The 21131-nt window shown below is 56.7% G+C and overlaps 1 protein-coding gene across 1 annotated transcript in view; it reads left to right on the top strand.

The window, feature by feature from the left end:
* The window catches only part of zbbx (zinc finger, B-box domain containing), a gene marked incomplete at its 3' end in the record, with an annotated part of 79249 nt that overhangs the window by 56073 nt on the left and 2045 nt on the right, over nucleotides 1–21131 (top strand). The window contains exons 11-12 of the mRNA XM_065027230.1: nucleotides 517–590; nucleotides 20968–21089. Of these exons, the coding sequence (XP_064883302.1) occupies nucleotides 517–590; nucleotides 20968–21089 (196 nt within the window). The remainder of the gene's footprint in view (nucleotides 1–516; nucleotides 591–20967; nucleotides 21090–21131) is intronic.

The following is a 21131-nucleotide window of genomic DNA, read 5'->3' as shown; positions in this document are numbered from 1 at the left end:
TCTGTCTGTCTGTCTGTCTGTCTGTCTGTCTGTCTGTCTGTCTGTCTGTCTGTCTGTCTGTCTGTCTGTCTAATCTATGTGTCTGTCTGTCTGTCTAATCTATGTGTCTGTCTGTCTGTCTAATCTATGTGTCTGTCTGTCTGTCTGATCTATGTGTCTGTCTAATCTATGTGTCTGTCTGTCTGTCTGATCTATGTGTCTGTCTAATCTATGTGTCTGTCTGTCTGTCTGATCTATGTGTCTGTCTGATCTATGTGTCTGTCTGTCTGTCTGATCTATGTGTCTGTCTAATCTATGTGTCTGTTTGAAAATATCTCCATCACATCCAACTGTCTCTTTGACATGGAGAGAGCTCTACCCATCCATCTATCTGCTTAATCTATCTGTCGCTTCTGGGTGGGGTCACGGTGGGTGAGAGGGGGGAGGGAGAGAGGTGCAGGGGATGATGGTAGTGGAAAGAGGTACATCTATCTAATCTGTCTGTTTTGGGTCGGGGGTCTGCTGTCTTTTTGTCAGGAAGCCGATGGAAGCCTATCAACCAGTGTCCTCTCTGGTGTCAGTGCAGAGCTCCCCAACACACACACTGACAGGTGGGTTACACACACACACACACACACACACACACACACACACACACACACACACACACACACACACACACACACACACACACACACACACACACACACACACACACACACACACACACACACACACACACACACACACACACACACACACACACACACACACACTCGGTGATTGAGGACAAAATACACACATTGACTGTTGAGCTACAAATGCATGCGTACACACATTTCCGCACAAGTACACACACACACACACAAAGACAGACACACACACACACGCGCACACACACACACAAAGACAGACACACACGCTCCAAACAAGTTTAAAGAATCACCTCCTTCCTTGTGGGTCAACTGTTTCTCTCTCTTCCCGTCCTTGCCGGCGTGATGGGTCACTGGCTGTGATTGTGTGGGCAGGTGGCCGTTAGGCCCGGCTGATGCCTGACAGGGTGCACTCTAACTGGGCAGGGGGTGCAGGACTGGGGGTCAGACCTGCATCTCACTAGTCAGTGGAGCCTGCTGGGTATCTGGCCACCTTACAGTTGTCGGAGTAAGGCTATCTGCTCCTGTCACTTCCCCCCCAATAAACAGAACATCAGTCAGACTCGATGTATACGGTCAGAACTCGGGCTCCCGAGTGGCGGAGCGCTCTAAGGCACTGCATCTCAGTGCTAGAGGTGTCAGTACAGACCCTGGTTCGATTCCGGGCTGTATCACAACCGGACGGGATTTGGAGTCCCATAGGGTCGCGAACAATTGGCCCAGAGTCATCCAGGTTAAGAATTGGCCGTCATTGTAAATAAGAATTTGTTCTTAACTGACTGCCTGGTTATATTAAAAAATGATCTAAAAATCACCCTCAGTCCTCCCTCTTTCCAACTATCTCCTTCAGTTCACCCACCCTCAGTCCTCTCTCTCTCCAACGACCTCCTTCAGTTCCCCCACCCTCAGTCCTCTCTCTCTCCAACGACCTCCTTCAGTTCCCCCACCCTCAGTCCTCCCTCTTTCCAACTATCTCCTTCAGTTCACCCACCCTCAGTCCTCTCCCTCTTTCCAACTATCTCCTTCAGTTCACCCACCCTCAGTCCTCTCTCTCTCCAACGACCTCCTTCAGTTCCCCCACCCTCAGTCCTCTCTCTCTCCAACGACCTCCTTCAGTTCCCCCACCCTCAGTCCTCTCTCTCTCCAACGACCTCCTTCAGTTCCCCCACCCTCAGTCCTCCCTCTTTCCAACTATCTCCTTCAGTTCACCCACCCTCAGTCCTCTCCCTCTTTCCAACTATCTCCTTCAGTTCACCCACCCTCAGTCCTCTCCCTCTTTCCAACTATCTCCTTCAGTTCCCCCACCCTCAGTCCTCTCCCTCTTTCCAACTATCTCCTTCAGTTCACCCACCCTCAGTCCTCTCTCTCTCCAACGACCTCCTTCAGTTCCCCCACCCTCAGTCCTCTCTCCAACGACCTCCTTCAGTTCCCCCACCCTCAGTCCTCTCTCCAACGACCTCCTCAGTTCCCCCACCCTCAGTCCTCTCTCTCTCCAACGACCTCCTTCAGTTCCCCCACCCTCAGTCCTCTCTCCAACGACCTCCTCAGTTCCCCCACCCTCAGTCCTCTCTCTCTCCAACGACCTCCTTCAGTTCCCCCACCCTCAGTCCTCTCTCTCTCCAACGACCTCCTCAGTTCACCCACCCTCAGTCCTCTCTCTCTCCAACGACCTCCTTCAGTTCCCCCACCCTCAGTCCTCTCTCTCTCCAACGACCTCCTTCAGTTCCCCCACCCTCAGTCCTCTCTCCAACGACCTCCTCAGTTCCCCCACCCTCAGTCCTCTCTCTCTCCAACGACCTCCTCAGTTCCCCCACCCTCAGTCCTCTCTCTCTCCAACGACCTCCTTCAGTTCCCCCACCCTCAGTCCTCTCCAACGACCTCCTCAGTTCCCCCACCCTCAGTCCTCTTTCTCTCCAACGACCTCCTTCAGTTCCCCCACCCTCAGTCCTCTCTCCAACGACCTCCTCAGTTCCCCCACCCTCAGTCCTCTCTCTCTCCAACGACCTCCTTCAGTTCCCCCACCCTCAGTCCTCCCTCTCTCCAACTACCTCCTCAGTTCCCCCACCCCCAGTCCTCTCCCTCTCCAACTACCTCCTCAGTTCCCCCACCCTCAGTCCTCTCTCTCTCCAACTATCTCCTTCAGTTCCCCCACCCTCAGTCCTCTCTCTCTCCAACGACCTCCTTCAGTTCCCCCACCCTCAGTCCTCTCTCCAACGACCTCCTCAGTTCCCCCACCCTCAGTCCTCTCTCTCTCCAACGACCTCCTCAGTTCCCCCACCCTCAGTCCTCTCTCTCTCCAACTACCTCCTCAGTTCCCCCACCTTCAGTCCTCTCTCTCTCCAACTACCTCTTCAGTTCCCCCACCCTCAGTCCTCTCTCTCTCCAACTGCCCCTCAGTTCCCCACCCTCAGTCTCTCTCTCTCCAACGACCTCCTTCAGTTCCCCCACCCTCAGTCCTCCCTCTCTCCAACTACCTCCTCAGTTCCCCCACCCTCAGTCCTCTCCCTCTCCAACTACCTCCTCAGTTCCCCCACCCTCAGTCCTCTCTCTCTCCAACTATCTCCTTCAGTTCCCCCACCCTCAGTCCTCTCTCTCTCCAACTACCTCCTCAGTTCCCCCACCTTCAGTCCTCTCTCTCTCCAACTATCTCCTTCAGTTCCCCACCCTCAGTCCTCTCTCTCCAACTACCTCCTCAGTTCCCCCACCCTCAGTCCTCTCTCTCTCCAACTACCTCTTCAGTTCCCCACCCTCAGTCCTCTCTCTCTCCAACTGCCTCCTCAGTTCCCCCACCCTCAGTCCTCTCTCTCTCTCCAACTATCTCCTTCAGTTCCCCCACCCTCAGTCCTCTCTCTCTCCAACTACCTCCTCAGTTCCCCCACCTTCAGTCCTCTCTCTCTCCAACTATCTCCTTCAGTTCCCCCACACTCAGTCCTCTCTCTCTCCAACTACCTCCTCAGTTCCCCCACCCTCAGTCCTCTCTCTCCAACTACCTCTTCAGTTCCCCCACCCTCAGTCCTCTCTCTCTCCAACTACCTCCTCAGTTCCCCCACCCTCAGTCCTCTCTATCTCCAACTACCTCCTCAGTTCCCCCACCCGTAGTCCTCCCTCTTTCCAACGACCTCCTCAGTTCCCCCACCCTCAGTCCTCTCTCTCTCCAACTACCTCCCAGTTCCCCCACCCTCAGTCCTCTCTCCAACGACCTCCTCAGTTCCCCCACCTCTCTCCAACGACCACCTCAGTTCCCCCACCCTCAGTCCTCTCTCCAACGACCTCCTCAGTTCCCCCACCCTCAGTCCTCTCTCCAACGACCTCCTCAGTTCCCCCACCCTCAGTCCTCTCTCTCCAACGACCTCCTCAGTTCCCCCACCCTCAGTCCTCTCTCTCTCCAACTATCTCCTTCAGTTCCCCACCCTCAGTCCTCTCTCTCTCCAACTACCTCCTCAGTTCCCCCCACCCTCAGTCCTCTCTCTCTCCAACTACCTCTTCAGTTCCCCCACCCTCAGTCCTCTCTCTCTCCAACTACCTCCTCAGTTCCCCCACCCTCAGTCCTCTCTATCTCCAACTACCTCCTCAGTTCCCCCACCCGTAGTCCTCCCTCTTTCCAACGACCTCCTCACTTCCCCCACCCTCAGTCCTCTCTCTCTCCAACTACCTCCCCAGTTCCCCCACCCTCAGTCCTCTCTCCAACGACCTCCTCAGTTCCCCCTCTCTCCAACGACCACCTCAGTTCCCCCACCCTCAGTCCTCTCTCCAACGACCTCCTCAGTTCCCCCACCCTCAGTCCTCTCTCCAACGACCTCCTCAGTTCCCCCACCCTCAGTCCTCTCTCTCTCCAACGACCTCCTCAGTTCCCCCACCCTCAGTCTCTCTCTCCAACACCTCCTCAGTTCCCCCACCCTCAGTCCTCTCTCTCTCCAACTACCTCCTCAGTTCCCCCACCCTTAGTCCTCTTTCCAACGACCTCAGTTCCCCCACCCTCAGTCCTCTTTCCAACGACCTCCTCAGTTCCCCCACCCTCAGTCTCTCTCTCTCCAACGACCTCCTCAGTTCCCCCACCCTCAGTCCTCTCTCTCTCCAACGACCTCCTCAGTTCCCCCCACCCTCAGTCCTCTCTCTCTCCAACTACCTCCTCAGTTCCCCACCCCCAGTCCTCTCTATCTCCAACTACCTCCTCAGTTCCCCCACCCTCAGTCCTCTCTCTCTCCAACTACCTCCTCAGTTCCCCCACCCTCAGTCCTCTCTTCCAACGACCTCCTCAGTTCCCCCACCCTCAGTACTCTCTCTCTCCAACGACCTCCTCAGTTCCCCCACCCTCAGTCCTCTCTCTCTCCAACGACCTCCTCAGTTCCCCCACCCTCAGGCCTCTCTCTCTCCAACGACCTCTTCAGTTACCCCACCCTCAGTCCTCTCTCTTCTCAACTACCTCCTCAGTTCCCCCACCCTCAGTCCTCTCTCTCCAACTACCTCCTCAGTTCCCCCCACCCTCAGTCCTCTCTCTCTCTAGCTACCTCCTCAGTTTCCCTACCCCAGTCCTCTCTCTCTCTAACTACCTCCTCAGTTTCCCCACCCTCAGTCCTCTCTCTCTCCAACTACCTCCTCAGTTCCCCCACCCGTACTCCTCCCTCTTTCCAACGACCTCCTCAGTTCCCCCACCCTCAGTCCTCTCTCTCTCCAACTACCTCCTCAGTTCCCCCACCCTCAGTCCTCTCTCTCTCCAACTACCTCCTCAGTTCCCCCACCCTCAGTCTCTCTCTCTCCAACTACCTCTTCAGTTACCCCACCCTCAGTCCTCTCTCTCTAGCTACCTCCTCAGTTCACCCACCCTCAGTCCTCTCTCCAACGACCTCCTCAGTTCCCCCACCCTCAGTCCTCTCTCCAACGACCTCAGTTCCCCCACCCTCAGTCCTCTCTCTCTCCAACTACCTCCTCAATTCCCCCACCCTCAGTCCTCTCTCTCTCCAACAACCTCCTCAGTTCCCCCACCCGTAGTCCTCCCTCTTTCCAACGACCTCCTCAGTTCCCCCACCCTCAGTCCTCTCTCTCCAACTCCCTCCCCAGTTCCCCCACCCTCAGTCCTCTCTCCAACGACCTCCTCAGTTCCCCCACCTCTCTCCAATGACCACCTCAGTTCCCCCACCCTCAGTCCTCTCTCCAACGACCTCCTCAGTTCCCCCACCCTCAGTCCTCTCTCCAACGACCTCCTCAGTTCCCCACCCTCAGTCCTCTCTCTCTCCAACGACCTCCTCAGTTCCCCCACCCTCAGTCCTCTCTCTCTCCAACGACCTCCTCAGTTCCCCCACCCTCAGTCCTCTCTCTCTCCAACTACCTCCTCAGTTCCCCCACCCTCAGTCCTCTCTATCTCCAACTACCTCCTCAGTTCCCCCACCCTCAGTCCTCTCTCTCTCCAACTACCTCCTCAGTTCCCCCACCCTCAGTCCTCTTTCCAACGACCTCCTCAGTTCCCCCACCCTCAGTACTCTCTCTCTCCAACGACCTCCTCAGTTCCCCCACCCTCAGTCCTCTCTCTCTCCAACGACCTCCTCAGTTCCCCCCACCCTCAGGCCTCTCTCTCTCCAACGACCTCTTCAGTTACCCCACCCTCAGTCCTCTCTCTTCTCAACTACCTCCTCAGTTCCCCCACCCTCAGTCCTCTCTCTCTCCAACTACCTCCTCAGTTCCCCCACCCTCAGTCCTCTCTCCAACGACCTCCTCAGTTCCCCACCCTCAGTCCTCTCTCCAACGACCTCCTCAGTTCCCCCACCCTCAGTCCTCTCTCTCTCCAACGACCTCCTCAGTTCCCCACCCTCAGTCCTCTCTCTCTCCAACTATCTCCTTCAGTTCCCCCACCCTCAGTCTCTCTCTCACCAACTACCTCCTCAGTTCCCCCACCCTCAGTCCTCTCTCTCTCCAACTACCTCTTCAGTTCCCCACCCTCAGTCCTCTCTCTCTCCAACTACCTCCTCAGTTCCCCACCCTCAGTCCTCTCTATCTCCAACTACCTCCTCAGTTCCCCCACCCGTAGTCCTCCCTCTTTCCAACGACCTCCTCACTTCCCCACCCTCAGTCCTCTCTCTCTCCAACTACCTCCCCAGTTCCCCCACCCTCAGTCCTCCTCTCCAACGACCTCCTCAGTTCCCCCACCTCTCTCCAACGACCACCTCAGTTCCCCCACCCTCAGTCTCTCTCCAACGACCTCCTCAGTTCCCCCACCCTCAGTCCTCTCTCCAACGACCTCCTCAGTTCCCCCACCCTCAGTCCTCTCTCTCTCCAACGACCTCCTCAGTTCCCCACCCTCAGTCCTCTCTCTCTCCAACACCTCCTCAGTTCCCCCACCCTCAGTCCTCTCTCTCTCCAACTACCTCCTCAGTTCCCCCACCCTTAGTCCTCTTTCCAACGACCTCAGTTCCCCCACCCTCAGTCCTCTTTCCAACGACCTCCTCAGTTCCCCCACCCTCAGTCTCTCTCTCTCCAACGACCTCCTCAGTTCCCCCACCCTCAGTCCTCTCTCTCTCCAACGACCTCCTCAGTTCCCCCACCCTCAGTCCTCTCTCTCTCCAACTACCTCCTCAGTTCCCCCACCCCCAGTCCTCTCTATCTCCAACTACCTCCTCAGTTCCCCCACCCTCAGTCCTCTCTCTCTCCAACTACCTCCTCAGTTCCCCACCCTCAGTCCTCTTTCCAACGACCTCCTCAGTTCCCCACCCTCAGTACTCTCTCTCTCCAACGACCTCCTCAGTTCCCCCACCCTCAGTCCTCTCTCTCTCCAACGACCTCCTCAGTTCCCCACCCTCAGGCCTCTCTCTCTCCAACGACCTCTTCAGTTACCCCACCCTCAGTCCTCTCTCTTCTCAACTACCTCCTCAGTTCCCCCACCCTCAGTCCTCTCTCTCTCCAACTACCTCCTCAGTTCCCCCACCCTCAGTCCTCTCTCTCTCTAGCTACCTCCTCAGTTCCCCTACCCCCAGTCCTCTCTCTCTCTAACTACCTCCTCAGTTTCCCCACCCTCAGTCCTCTCTCTCTCCAACTACCTCCTCAGTTCCCCCACCCGTACTCCTCCCTCTTTCCAACGACCTCCTCAGTTCCCCCACCCTCAGTCCTCTCTCTCTCCAACTACCTCCTCAGTTCCCCCACCCTCAGTCCTCTCTCTCTCCAACTACCTCCTCAGTTCCCCACCCTCAGTCCTCTCTCTCTCCAACTACCTCTTCAGTTACCCCACCCTCAGTCCTCTCTCTCTCTAGCTACCTCCTCAGTTCACCCACCCTCAGTCCCTCTCCAACGACCTCCTCAGTTCCCCACCCTCAGTCCTCTCTCCAACGACCTCAGTTCCCCACCCTCAGTCCTCTCTCTCTCCAACTACCTCCTCAATTCCCCCACCCTCAGTCCTCTCTCTCTCCAACAACCTCCTCAGTTCCCCCACCCGTAGTCCTCCCTCTTTCCAACGACCTCCTCAGTTCCCCCACCCTCAGTCCTCTCTCTCTCCAACTCCCTCCCCAGTTCCCCCACCCTCAGTCCTCTCTCCAACGACCTCCTCAGTTCCCCCACCTCTCTCCAATGACCACCTCAGTTCCCCACCCTCAGTCCTCTCTCCAACGACCTCCTCAGTTCCCCCACCCTCAGTCCTCTCTCCAACGACCTCCTCAGTTCCCCCACCCTCAGTCCTCTCTCTCTCCAACGACCTCCTCAGTTCCCCCCACCCTCAGTCCTCTCTCTCTCCAACGACCTCCTCAGTTCCCCCACCCTCAGTCCTCTCTCTCTCCAACTACCTCCTCAGTTCCCCCACCCTCAGTCCTCTCTCTCTCCAACTACCTCCTCAGTTCCCCCACCCTCAGTCCTCTTTCCAACGACCTCCTCAGTTCCCCACCCTCAGTACTCTCTCTCTCTCCAACGACCTCCTCAGTTCCCCCACCCTCAGTCCTCTCTCTCTCCAACGACCTCCTCAGTTCCCCCACCCTCAGGCCTCTCTCTCTCCAACGACCTCTTCAGTTACCCCACCCTCAGTCCTCTCTCTTCTCAACTACCTCCTCAGTTCCCCCACCCTCAGTCCTCTCTCTCTCCAACTACCTCCTCAGTTCCCCCACCCTCAGTCCTCTCTCCAACGACCTCCTCAGTTCCCCCACCCTCAGTCCTCTCTCCAACGACCTCCTCAGTTCCCCCACCCTCAGTCCTCTCTCTCTCCAACGACCTCCTCAGTTCCCCCACCCTCAGTCCTCTCTCTCTCCAACTATCTCCTTCAGTTCCCCCACCCTCAGTCCTCTCTCTCTCCAACTACCTCCTCAGTTCCCCCACCCTCAGTCCCTCTCTCTCCAACTACCTCTTCAGTTCCCCCACCCTCAGTCCTCTCTCTCTCCAACTACCTCCTCAGTTCCCCCACCCTCAGTCCTCTCTATCTCCAACTACCTCCTCAGTTCCCCCACCCGTAGTCCTCCCTCTTTCCAACGACCTCCTCACTTCCCCCACCCTCAGTCCTCTCTCTCTCCAACTACCTCCCCAGTTCCCCCACCCTCAGTCCTCTCTCCAACGACCTCCTCAGTTCCCCCACCTCTCTCCAACGACCACCTCAGTTCCCCCACCCTCAGTCCTCTCTCCAACGACCTCCTCAGTTCCCCCACCCTCAGTCCTCTCTCCAACGACCTCCTCAGTTCCCCCACCCTCAGTCCTCTCTCTCTCCAACGACCTCCTCAGTTCCCCCACCCTCAGTCTCTCTCTCTCTCCAACACCTCCTCAGTTCCCCCACCCTCAGTCCTCTCTCTCTCCAACTACCTCCTCAGTTCCCCCACCCTTAGTCCTCTTTCCAACGACCTCAGTTCCCCCACCCTCAGTCCTCTTTCCAACGACCTCCTCAGTTCCCCCACCCTCAGTCTCTCTCTCTCCAACGACCTCCTCAGTTCCCCCACCCTCAGTCCTCTCTCTCTCCAACGACCTCCTCAGTTCCCCCACCCTCAGTCCTCTCTCTCTCCAACTACCTCCTCAGTTCCCCCACCCCCAGTCCTCTCTATCTCCAACTACCTCCTCAGTTCCCCCACCCTCAGTCCTCTCTCTCTCCAACTACCTCCTCAGTTCCCCCACCCTCAGTCCTCTTTCCAACGACCTCCTCAGTTCCCCCACCCTCAGTACTCTCTCTCTCCAACGACCTCCTCAGTTCCCCCACCCTCAGGCCTCTCTCTCTCCAACGACCTCTTCAGTTACCCCACCCTCAGTCCTCTCTCTTCTCAACTACCTCCTCAGTTCCCCCACCCTCAGTCCTCTCTCTCTCCAACTACCTCCTCAGTTCCCCCACCCTCAGTCCTCTCTCTCTCTAGCTACCTCCTCAGTTCCCCTACCCCCAGTCCTCTCTCTCTCTAACTACCTCCTCAGTTTCCCCACCCTCAGTCCTCTCTCTCTCCAACTACCTCCTCAGTTCCCCCACCCGTACTCCTCCCTCTTTCCAACGACCTCCTCAGTTCCCCCACCCTCAGTCCTCTCTCTCTCCAACTACCTCCTCAGTTCCCCCACCCTCAGTCCTCTCTCTCTCCAACTACCTCCTCAGTTCCCCCACCCTCAGTCCTCTCTCTCTCCAACTACCTCTTCAGTTACCCCACCCTCAGTCCTCTCTCTCTCTAGCTACCTCCTCAGTTCACCCACCCTCAGTCCTCTCTCCAACGACCTCCTCAGTTCCCCCACCCTCAGTCCTCTCTCCAACGACCTCAGTTCCCCCACCCTCAGTCCTCTCTCTCCAACTACCTCCTCAATTCCCCACCCTCAGTCCTCTCTCTCTCCAACAACCTCCTCAGTTCCCCCACCCGTAGTCCTCCCTCTTTCCAACGACCTCCTCAGTTCCCCCACCCTCAGTCCTCTCTCTCTCCAACTCCCTCCCCAGTTCCCCCACCCTCAGTCCTCTCTCCAACGACCTCCTCAGTTCCCCCACCTCTCTCCAACGACCACCTCAGTTCCCCCACCCTCAGTCCCTCTCTCCAACGACCTCCTCAGTTCCCCCACCCTCAGTCCTCTCTCCAACGACCTCCTCAGTTCCCCCCACCCTCAGTCCTCTCTCTCTCCAACGACCTCCTCAGTTCCCCCACCCTCAGTCCTCTCTCTCTCCAACGACCTCCTCAGTTCCCCCACCCTCAGTCTCTCTCTCTCCAACGACCTCCTCAGTTCCCCCACCCTCAGTCTCTCTCTCTCCAACTACCTCCTCAGTTCCCCCACCCTCAGTCCTCTCTATCTCCAACTACCTCCTCAGTTCCCCCACCCTCAGTCCTCTCTCTCTCCAACTACCTCCTCAGTTCCCCCACCCTCAGTCCTCTTTCCAACGACCTCCTCAGTTCCCCCACCCTCAGTACTCTCTCTCTCCAACGACCTCCTCAGTTCCCCCACCCTCAGTCCTCTCTCTCTCCAACGACCTCCTCAGTTCCCCCACCCTCAGGCCTCTCTCTCTCCAACGACCTCTTCAGTTACCCCACCCTCAGTCCTCTCTCTTCTCAACTACCTCCTCAGTTCCCCCCACCCTCAGTCCTCTCTCTCTCCAACTACCTCCTCAGTTCCCCACCCTCAGTCCTCTCTCTCTCCAGCTACCTCCTCAGTTCCCCCCACCCTCAGTCCTCTCTCTCTCTAACTACCTCCTCAGTTTCCCCACCCTCAGTCCTCTCTCTCTCCAACTACCTCCTCAGTTCCCCCACCCGTACTCCTACCTCTTTCCAACGACCTCCTCAGTTCCCCCACCCTCAGTCCTCTCTCTCTCCAACTACCTCCTCAGTTCCCCCACCCTCAGTCCTCTCTCTCTCCAACTACCTCCTCAGTTCCCCCACCCTCAGTCCTCTCTCTCTCCAACTACCTCCTCAGTTACCCCACCCTCAGTCCTCTCTCTCTCTAGCTACCTCCTCAGTTCACCCACCCTCAGTCCTCTCTCCAACGACCTCCTCAGTTCCCCCACCCTCAGTCCTCTCTCCAACGACCTCAGTTCCCCCACCCTCAGTCCTCTCTCTCTCCAACTACCTCCTCAATTCCCCCACCCTCAGTCCTCTCTCTCTCCAACAACCTCCTCAGTTCCCCCACCCGTAGTCCTCCCTCTTTCCAACGACCTCCTCAGTTCCCCCACCCTCAGTCCTCTCTCTCTCCAACTCCCTCCCCAGTTCCCCCACCCTCAGTCCTCTCTCCAACGACCTCCTCAGTTCCCCCACCTCTCTCCAACGACCACCTCAGTTCCCCCACCCTCAGTCCTCTCTCCAACGACCTCCTCAGTTCCCCCACCCTCAGTCCTCTCTCCAACGACCTCCTCAGTTCCCCACCCTCAGTCCTCTCTCTCTCCAACACCTCCTCAGTTCCCCCACCCTCAGTCCTCTCTCTCTCCAACTACCTCCTCAGTCCCCCCCTTAGTCCTCTTTCCAACTACCTCCTCAGTTTCCCCACCCTCAGTCCTCTTTCCAACGACCTCCTCAGTTCCCCCACCCTCAGGCCTCTCTCTCTCCAACGACCTCCTCAGTTCCCCCACCCTCAGTCCTCTCTCTCTCCAACGACCTCCTCAGTTCCCCCACCCTCAGTCCTCTCTCTCTCCAACTACCTCCTCAGTTCCCCCACCCTCAGTCCTCTCTATCTCCAACTACCTCCTCAGTTCCCCCACCCTCAGTCCTCTCTCTCTCCAACGACCTCCTCAGTTCCCCCACCCTCAGTCCTCTCTCCAACGACCACCTCAGTTCCCCCACCCTCAGTCCTCTCTCCAACGACCTCCTCAGTTCCCCCACCCTCAGTCCTCTCTCCAACGACCTCCTCAGTTCTCTCTCTCTCCAACGACCTCCTCAGTTCCTCCACCCTCAGTACTCTCTCTCTCCAACGACCTCCTCAGTTCCCCCACCCTCAGTCCTCTCTCTCTCCAACGACCTCCTCAGTTCCCCCACCCTCAGGCCTCTCTCTCCAACGACCTCTTCAGTTCCCCCACCCTCAGTCCTCTCTCTCTCCAACTACCTCCTCAGTTCCCCCACCCTCAGTCCTCTTTCCAACGACCTCCTCAGTTCCCCCACCCTCAGTCCTCCCTCTCTCCAACGACCTCCTCAGTTCCCCCACCCTCAGTCCTCTCTCTCTCCAACTACCTCCTCAGTTCCCCCACCCTCAGTCCTCTCTCTCTCCAACAACCTCCTCAGTTCCCCCACCCTCAGTCCTCCCTCTTTCCAACGACCTCCTCAGTTCCCCCACCCTCAGTCCTCTCTCTCTCCAACTACTTCCCCAGTTCCCCCACACTCAGTCCTCTCTCTCTCCAACTACCTCCTCAGTTCCCCCACCCTCAGTCCTCTCTCTCTCCAACTACCTCCTCAGTTCCCCCACCCTCAGTCCTCTCTTTCTCCAACTACCTCCTCAGTTCCCCCACCCGTAGTCCTCCCTCTTTCCAACGACCTCCTTAGTTCCCCCACCCTCAGTCCTCTCTCTCTCCAACTACCTCCCCAGTTCCCCCACCCTCAGTCCTCTCTCTCTCCAACTACCTCCTCAGTTCCCCCACCCTCAGTCCTCTTTCCAACGACCTCCTCAGTTCCCCCACCCTCAGTCCTCTCTCCAACGACCTCCTCAGTTCCCCCACCCTCAGTCCTCTCGCTCTCTAGCTACTTCCTCAGTTCACCCACCCTCAGTCCTCTCTCTCTCTAGATAACTCCTCAGTTCACCCACCCTCAGTCCTCTCTCCAACGACCTCCTCAGTTCCCCCACCCTCAGTCCTCTCTCTCTCCAACGACCTGCTCAGTTCCCCCAGCCTCAGTACTCTCTCTCTCCAACGACCTCCTCAGTTCCCCCACCCTCAGTCCTCTCTCTCTCTCCAACGACCTCCTCAGTTCCCCCACCCTCAGTCCTCTCTCTCTCCAATGACCTCTTCAGTTCCCCCACCCTCAGTCCTCTTTCCAACGACCTCCTCAGTTCCCCCACCCTCAGTCCTCTCTCCAACGACCTCCTCAGTTCCCCCACCCTCAGTACTCTCTCCAACGACCTCCTCAGTTCCCCCACCCTCAGTCCTCTCTCTCTCCAACGACCTCCTCAGTTCCCCCACCCTCAGTCTCTCTCTCTCCAACGACCTCCTCAGTTCCCCCACCCTCAGTCCTCTCTCTCTCCAACTACCTCCTCAGCTCCCCACCCTCAGTCTCTCTCTCTCCAACTACCTCCTCAGTTCCCCCACCCTCAGTCCTCTTTCCAATGACCTCCTCAGTTCCCCCACCCTCAGTCCTCTCTCCAACGACCTCCTCAGTTCCCCCACCCTCAGTCCTCTCTCTCTCTAGCTACTTCCTCAGTTCACCCACCCTCAGTCCTCTCTCTCTCTAGATAACTCCTCAGTTCACCCACCCTCAGTCCTCTCTCCAACGACCTCCTCAGTTCCCCCACCCTCAGTCCTCTCTCTCTCCAACGACCTGCTCAGTTCCCCCACCCTCAGTACTCTCTCTCTCCAACGACCTCCTCAGTTCCCCACCCACAGTCCTCTTTCCAACGACCTCCTCAGTTCCCCCACCCTCAGTCCTCTCTCTTCTCAACTACCTCCTCAGTTCCCCCACCCTCAGTCCTCTCTCTCTCCAACGACCTGCTCAGTTCCCCCACCCTCAGTACTCTCTCCCTCCAACGACCTCCTCAGTTCCCCCACCCTCAGTCCTCTCTCTCTCCAACGACCTCTTCAGTTCCCCCACCCTCAGTCCTCTCTCTCTAGCTACCTCCTCAGTTCCCCCCACCCTCAGTCCTCTCTCTCTAACTACCTCCTCAGTTCCCCCACCCTCAGTCCTCTCTCTCTCTAATTACCTCCTCAGTTCCCCCACCCTCAGTCTCTCTCTCTCTAACTACCTCCTCAGTTCCCCCACCCTCAGTCCTCTCTCCAACGACCTCCTCAGTTCCCCCACCCTCAGTCCTCTCTCTCTAGCTACCTCCTCAGTTCACCCACCCTCAGTCCTCTCTCCAACGACCTCCTCAGTTCCCCCACCCTCAGTCCTCTCTCCTATGACCTCCTCAGTTCCCCCACCCTCAGGCCTCTCTCTCTCCAACGACCTGCTCAGTTCCCCCACCCTCAGTACTCTCTCCCTCCAACGACCTCCTCAGTTCCCCCACCCTCAGTCTCTCTCTCTCCAACGACCTCCTCAGTTCCCCACCCTCAGTCCTCTCTCTCTCCAACGACCTCTTCAGTTCCCCCACCCTCAGTCCTCTCTCTCTCCTAGCTACCTCCTCAGTTCCCCCCCTCACCCTCAGTCCTCTCTCTCTCTAACTACCTCCACAGTTCCCCCACCCTCAGTCCTCTCTCTCTCTCTAATTACCTCCTCAGTTCCCCCACCCTCAGTCCTCTCTCCAACGACCTCCTCAGTTCCCCCACCCTCAGTCCTCTCTCTCTAGCTACCTCCTCAGTTCACCCACCCTCAGTCCTCTCTCAAACGACCTCCTCAGTTCCCCCACCCTCAGTCCTCTCTCCAACGACCTCCTCAGTTCCCCACCCTCAGTACTCTCTCTCTCCAACGACCTCCTCAGTTCCCCCACCCTCAGTCCTCTCTCTCTCCAACTACCTCATCAGTTCCCCCACCCTCAGTCCTCTCTCTCTCCAACTACCTCCTCAGTTCCCCCACCCTCAGTCCTCTTTCCAACGACCTCCTCAGTTCCCCCACCCTCAGTCCTCTCTCCAACGACCTCCTCAGTTCCCCCACCCTCAGTCCCTCTCTCTCTCTAGCTACTTCCTCAGTTCACCCACCCTCAGTCCTCTCTCTCTCTAGATAACTCCTCAGTTCACCCACCCTCAGTCCTCTCTCTCTCCAACGACCTCCTCAGTTCCCCCACCCTCAGTCCTCTCTCTCTCCAACGACCTCTTCAGTTCCCCCACCCTCAGTCCTCTCTCTTCTCAACTACCTCCTCAGTTCCCCCACCTCAGTCCTCTCTCTCTCCAACGACCTCCTCAGTTCCCCACCCTCAGTCCTCTCTCTCTCTAGCTACCTCCTCAGTTCCCCACCCCCAGTCCTCTCTCTCTCTAACTACCTCCTCAGTTCCCCCAACCTCAGTCCTCTCTCTCTCTAACTACCTCCTCAGTTCCCCCACCCTCAGTCCTCTCTCTCTCTCTAATTACCTCCTCAGTTCCCCCACCCTCAGTCCTCTCTCTCTCTAACTACCTCCTCAGTTCCCCCACCCTCAGTCCTCTCTCCAACGACCTCCTCAGTTCCCCCACCCTCAGTCCTCTCTCTCTAGCTACCTCCTCAGTTCCCCCACCCTCAGTCCTCTCTCTCTCCAATGACCTCCTCAGTTCCCTCACCCTCAGTCTCTCTCTCTCCAACTACCTCCTCAGTTCCCCCACCCTCAGTCCTCTCTATCTCCAACTACCTCCTCAGTTCCCCACCCTCAGTCCTCTCTCTCTCCAACTACCTCCTCAGTTCCCCACCCTCAGTCCTCTTTCCAACGACCTCCCCAGTTCCCCCACCCTCAGTCCTCTCTCCAACGACCTCCTCAGTTCCCCCACCCTCAGTCCTCTCTTTCTCTAGCTACCTCCTCAGTTCACCCACCCTCAGTCCTCTCTCTCTCTAGATAACTCCTCATTTCACCTACCCTCAGTCCTCTCTCCAACGACCTCCTCAGTTCCCCACCCTCAGTCCTCTCTCTCTCCAACGACCTGCTCAGTTCCCCCCACCCTCAGTACCCTCTCGCTCCAACGACCTCCTCAGTTCCCCCCACCCTCAGTCCTCTCTCTCTCCAACGACCTCCTCAGTTCCCCCACCCTCAGTCCTCTCTCTCTCCAACGACCTCTTCAGTTCCCCACCTCAGTCCTCTCTTCTCAACTACCTCCTCAGTTCCCCACCCTCAGTCCCTCTCTCTCCAACGACCTCCTCAGTTCCCCCACCCTCAGTCCTCTCTCTCTAGCTACCTCCTCAGTTCCCCACCCCAGTCCTCTCTCTCTCTAACTACCTCCTCAGTTCCCCCACCCTCAGTCCTCTCTCTCTCTAACTACCTCCTCAGTTCCCCCACCCTCAGTCCTCTCTCCAACGACCTCCTCAGTTCCCCCCCCACCCTCAGTCCTCTCTCTCTAGCTACCTCCTCAGTTCACCCACCCTCAGTCCTCTCTCCAACGACCTCCTCAGTTCCCCACCCTCAGTCCTCTCTCCAACGACCTCCTCAGTTCCCCCCTAGTCCTCTCTCTAGATAACTCCTCAGTTCACCCACCCTCAGTCCTCTCTCCAACGACCTCCTCAGTTCCCCCACCCTCAGTCCTCTCTCCAACGACCTGCTCAGTTCCCCCACCCTCAGTCCTCTCTCTCTCCAACGACCTCCTCAGTTCCCCCACCCTCAGTCCTCTCTCTCTAGCTACCTCCTCAGTTCACCCACCCTCAGTCCTCTCTCCAACGACCTCCTCAGTTCCCCCACCCTCAGTCCTCTCTCCAACGACCTCCTCAGTTCCCCACCCTCAGTCCTCTCTCTCCAACGACCTCCTCAGTTCCCCCACCCTCAGTCCTCTCTCTCTAGCTACCTGCTCAGTTCCCCCACCCTCAGTCCTCTCTCTCTGTAACTACCTCCTCAGTTCCCCCACCCTCAGTCCTCTCTCTCTCTAACTACCTCCTCAGTTCCCCCACCCTCAGTCCTCCTCTCTCTCTCTAATTACCTCCTCAGTTCCCCACCCTCAGTCCCTCTCTCTCTCTAACTACCTCCTCAGTCCTCTCTCTCTAACGACCTCCTCAGTCCTCTCTCTTCTCAACCCCTGCCCTCTAAACATCTGTCAAACTCTCATTCCCAGGTAGTCCAGTTCCTCTAAAGGACAGAACATCAAAATCATTAACCTCCTGAATCTACTGGTTACATCTCCTTCTACCTTCTCAAACCATGTACCCTCTCAAAACGGGCTAATCTCAAGTCCCTGCCCCTCTACCATGTCGATACTATTGATGTTGAAGCACTGTTTGTGGAAGAAAAATATCTAAAAGTTATTCAGCTATTCAAACTCTTGAGTTTTTTTGCTCAGATTTTCACAACAGTCTGGGAGTTGCAGGTTCAATCTTCAAATTCTCTCTATCAGACAGCTAGTCCCCTCGACCTGTCTCTTAGGACAGTCCAGTTTCCCAGACAGCTAGTCCCCTCGAGCTGTCTCTTAGGACAGTCCAGTTTCCCAGACAGCTCGTCCCCTCGACCTGTCTCTTACGACAGTCCAGTTTCCCAGGATGTTTTCTGTCTTTCCTTGTCTTTCACTCTAAAAAATGAGTGCTGTGTGAAGTCTTTACTAAGGACAGGAGAGGAGGGCTGTTTACTAAGGACAGGAGAGGAGTGCTGTCTACTAAGGACAGGAGAGGAGGGCTGTCTACTAAGCACAGGAGAGGAGGGCTGTTTACTAAGGACAGGAGAGGAGGGCTGGCTACTAAGGTCAGGAGAGGAGGGCTGTTTACTAAGGACAGGAGAGGATGGCTGGCTACTAAGGACAGGAGAGGAGGGCTGGCTACTAAGGACAGGAGAGGAGGGCTGTTTACTAAGGACAGGAGAGGAGGGCTGTCTACTAAGGACAGGAGAGGAGGGCTGTCTACTAAGGACAGGAGAGGAGGGCTGTTTATTAAGGACAGGAGAGGAGGGCTGTTTACTAAGGACAGGAGAGGAGGGCTGGCTACTAAGGACAGGAGAGGAGGGCTGTTTACTAAGGACAGGAGAGGAGGGCTGTCTACTAAGGACAGGAGAGGAGGGCTGTTTATTAAGGACAGGAGATGAGGGCTGTTTACTAAGGACAGGAGAGGAGGGCTGTCTACTAAGGACAGGAGAGGAGGGCTGTCTACTAAGGACAGGAGAGGAGGGCTGTCTACTAAGGACAGGAGAGGAGGGCTGTTTATTAAGGACAGGAGAGGAGGGCTGTTTACTAAGGACAGGAGAGGAGGGCTGGCTACTAAGGACAGGAGAGGAGGGCTGTTTACTAAGGACAGGAGAGGAGGGCTGGCTACTAAGGTCAGGAGAGGAGGGCTGGCTACTAAGGACAGGAGAGTAGGGCTGTTTATTAAGGACAGGAGAGGAGGGCTGGCTACTAAGGACAGGAGAGGAGGGCTGTTTATTAAGGACAGGAGAGGAGGGCTGGCTACTAAGGACAGGAGAGGAGGGCTGGCTACTAAGGCCAGGAGAGGAGGGCTGGCTACTAAGGTCAGGAGAGGAGGGCTGTCTACTAAGGACAGGAAAGGAGGGCTGTCTACTAAGGACAGGAGAGGAGGGCTGTTTACTAAGGACAGGAGAGGAGGGCTGTTTACTAAGGACAGGAGAGGAGGGCTGTTTATTAAGGACAGGAGAGGAGGGCTGTTTACTAAGGACAGGAGAGGAGGGCTGTCTACTAAGGACAGGAGAGGAGGGCTGTTTACTAAGGACAGGAGAGGAGGGCTGTTTACTAAGGACAGGAGAGGAGGGCTGTTTACTAAGGACAGGAGAGGAGGGCTGTTTACTAAGGACAGGAGAGGAGGGCTGTCTACTAAGGACAGGAGAGGAGGGCTGTTTACTAAGGACAGGAGAGGAGGGCTGTTTACTAAGGACAGGAGAGGAGGGCTGTCTACTAAGGACAGGAGAAGGAGGGCTGTCTACCAAGGACAGGAGAGGAGGGCTATTTACCAAGGACAGGAGAGGAGGGCTGTTTACTAAGGACAGGAGAGGAGGGCTGTCTACTAAGGACAGGAGAAGGAGGGCTGTACCAAGGACAGGAGAGGAGGGCTGTTTACTAAGGACAGGAGAGGAGGGCTGTTTACTAAGGACAGGAGAGGAGGGCTGTCTACTAAGGACAGGAGAGGAGGGCTGGCTACTAAGGACAGGAGAGAGGGCTGTTTACTAAGGACAGGAGAGGAGGGCTGTTTACTAAGGACAGGAGAGGAGGGCTGTCTACTAAGGACAGGAGAGGAGGGCTGTCTACTAAGGACAGGAGAGGAGGGCTGTTTATTAAGGACAGGAGAGGAGGGCTGTTTACTAAGGACAGGAGAGGAGGGCTGGCTACTAAGGACAGGAGAGGAGGGCTGTTTACTAAGGACAGGAGAGGAGGGCTGTCTACTAAGGACAGGAGAGGAGGGCTGTTTATTAAGGACAGGAGATGAGGGCTGTTTACTAAGGACAGGAGAGGAGGGCTGTCTACTAAGGACAGGAGAGGAGGGCTGTCTACTAAGGACAGGAGAGGAGGGCTGTCTACTAAGGACAGGAGAGGAGGGCTGTTTATTAAGGACAGGAGAGGAGGGCTGTTTACTAAGGACAGGAGAGGAGGGCTGGCTACTAAGGACAGGAGAGGAGGGCTGTTTACTAAGGACAGGAGAGGAGGGCTGGCTACTAAGGTCAGGAGAGGAGGGCTGGCTACTAAGGACAGGAGAGTAGGGCTGTTTATTAAGGACAGGAGAGGAGGGCTGGCTACTAAGGACAGGAGAGGAGGGCTGTTTATTAAGGACAGAGAGGAGGGCTGGCTACTAAGGACAGGAGAGGAGGGCTGGCTACTAAGGCCAGGAGAGGAGGGCTGGCTACTAAGGTCAGGAGAGGAGGGCTGTCTACTAAGGACAGGAAAGGAGGGCTGTCTACTAAGGACAGGAGAGGAGGGCTGTTTACTAAGGACAGGAGAGGAGGGCTGTTTACTAAGGACAGGAGAGGAGGGCTGTTTATTAAGGACAGGAGAGGAGGGCTGTTTACTAAGGACAGGAGAGGAGGGCTGTCTACTAAGGACAGGAGAGGAGGGCTGTTTACTAAGGACAGGAGAGGAGGGCTGTTTACTAAGGACAGAGAGGAGGGCTGTTTACTAAGGACAGGAGAGGAGGGCTGTCTACTAAGGACAGGAGAGAGGAGGGCTGTTTACTAAGGACAGGAGAGGAGGGCTGTTTACTAAGGACAGGAGAGGAGGGCTGTCTACTAAGGACAGGAGAAGGAGGGCTGTCTACCAAGGACAGGAGAGGAGGGCTATTTACCAAGGACAGGAGAGGAGGGCTGTTTACTAAGGACAGGAGAGGAGGGCTGTCTACTAAGGACAGGAGAAGGAGGGCTGTACCAAGGACAGGAGAGGAGGGCTGTTTACTAAGGACAGGAGAGGAGGGCTGTTTACTAAGGACAGGAGAGGAGGGCTGTCTACTAAGGACAGGAGAGGAGGGCTGGCTACTAAGGACAGGAGAGAGGGCTGTTTACTAAGGACAGGAGAGGAGGGCTGTTTACTAAGGACAGGAGAGGAGGGCTGGCTACTAAGGACAGGAGAGAGGGCTGTTTACTAAGGACAGGAGAGGAGGGCTGTTTACTAAGGACAGGAGAGGAGGGCTCTCTCTCTATCGCCCTCACTATCTATCTCTCTCCTTCTGCCCGTCTCTCGCTGTCCCTCTCCCCCCTCATTATCTCTCCCCCTCTCTCTCTCTCTCCCTCTCCCCCCACTCTCTCCGTAACAGTGTGTATGTTTGGTTGTTCTCTCTAGCTGAGGATGTGGAGTTGAGGAGGTACTGTGCCTCGCTGTTTGCTGTGTCATCCTGCGGGGGCAGCGCTGAGCCAGAGCCCTCACCTGGATCGTGTCTGAGCATAGAGGAGTTAGATGAGGAGGTGAGTCTTAAGAGGCCTCTTAAACCACCCTCCAATATCTGC

Source organism: Oncorhynchus nerka, linkage group LG14, assembly GCF_034236695.1.
Source record: "Oncorhynchus nerka isolate Pitt River linkage group LG14, Oner_Uvic_2.0, whole genome shotgun sequence".
NCBI classification, from domain to species: domain Eukaryota; kingdom Metazoa; phylum Chordata; class Actinopteri; order Salmoniformes; family Salmonidae; genus Oncorhynchus; species Oncorhynchus nerka.
The sequence above is the reverse complement of the archived record's forward strand: the minus strand, read 5'-3'. Positions and strand labels throughout refer to the sequence as shown.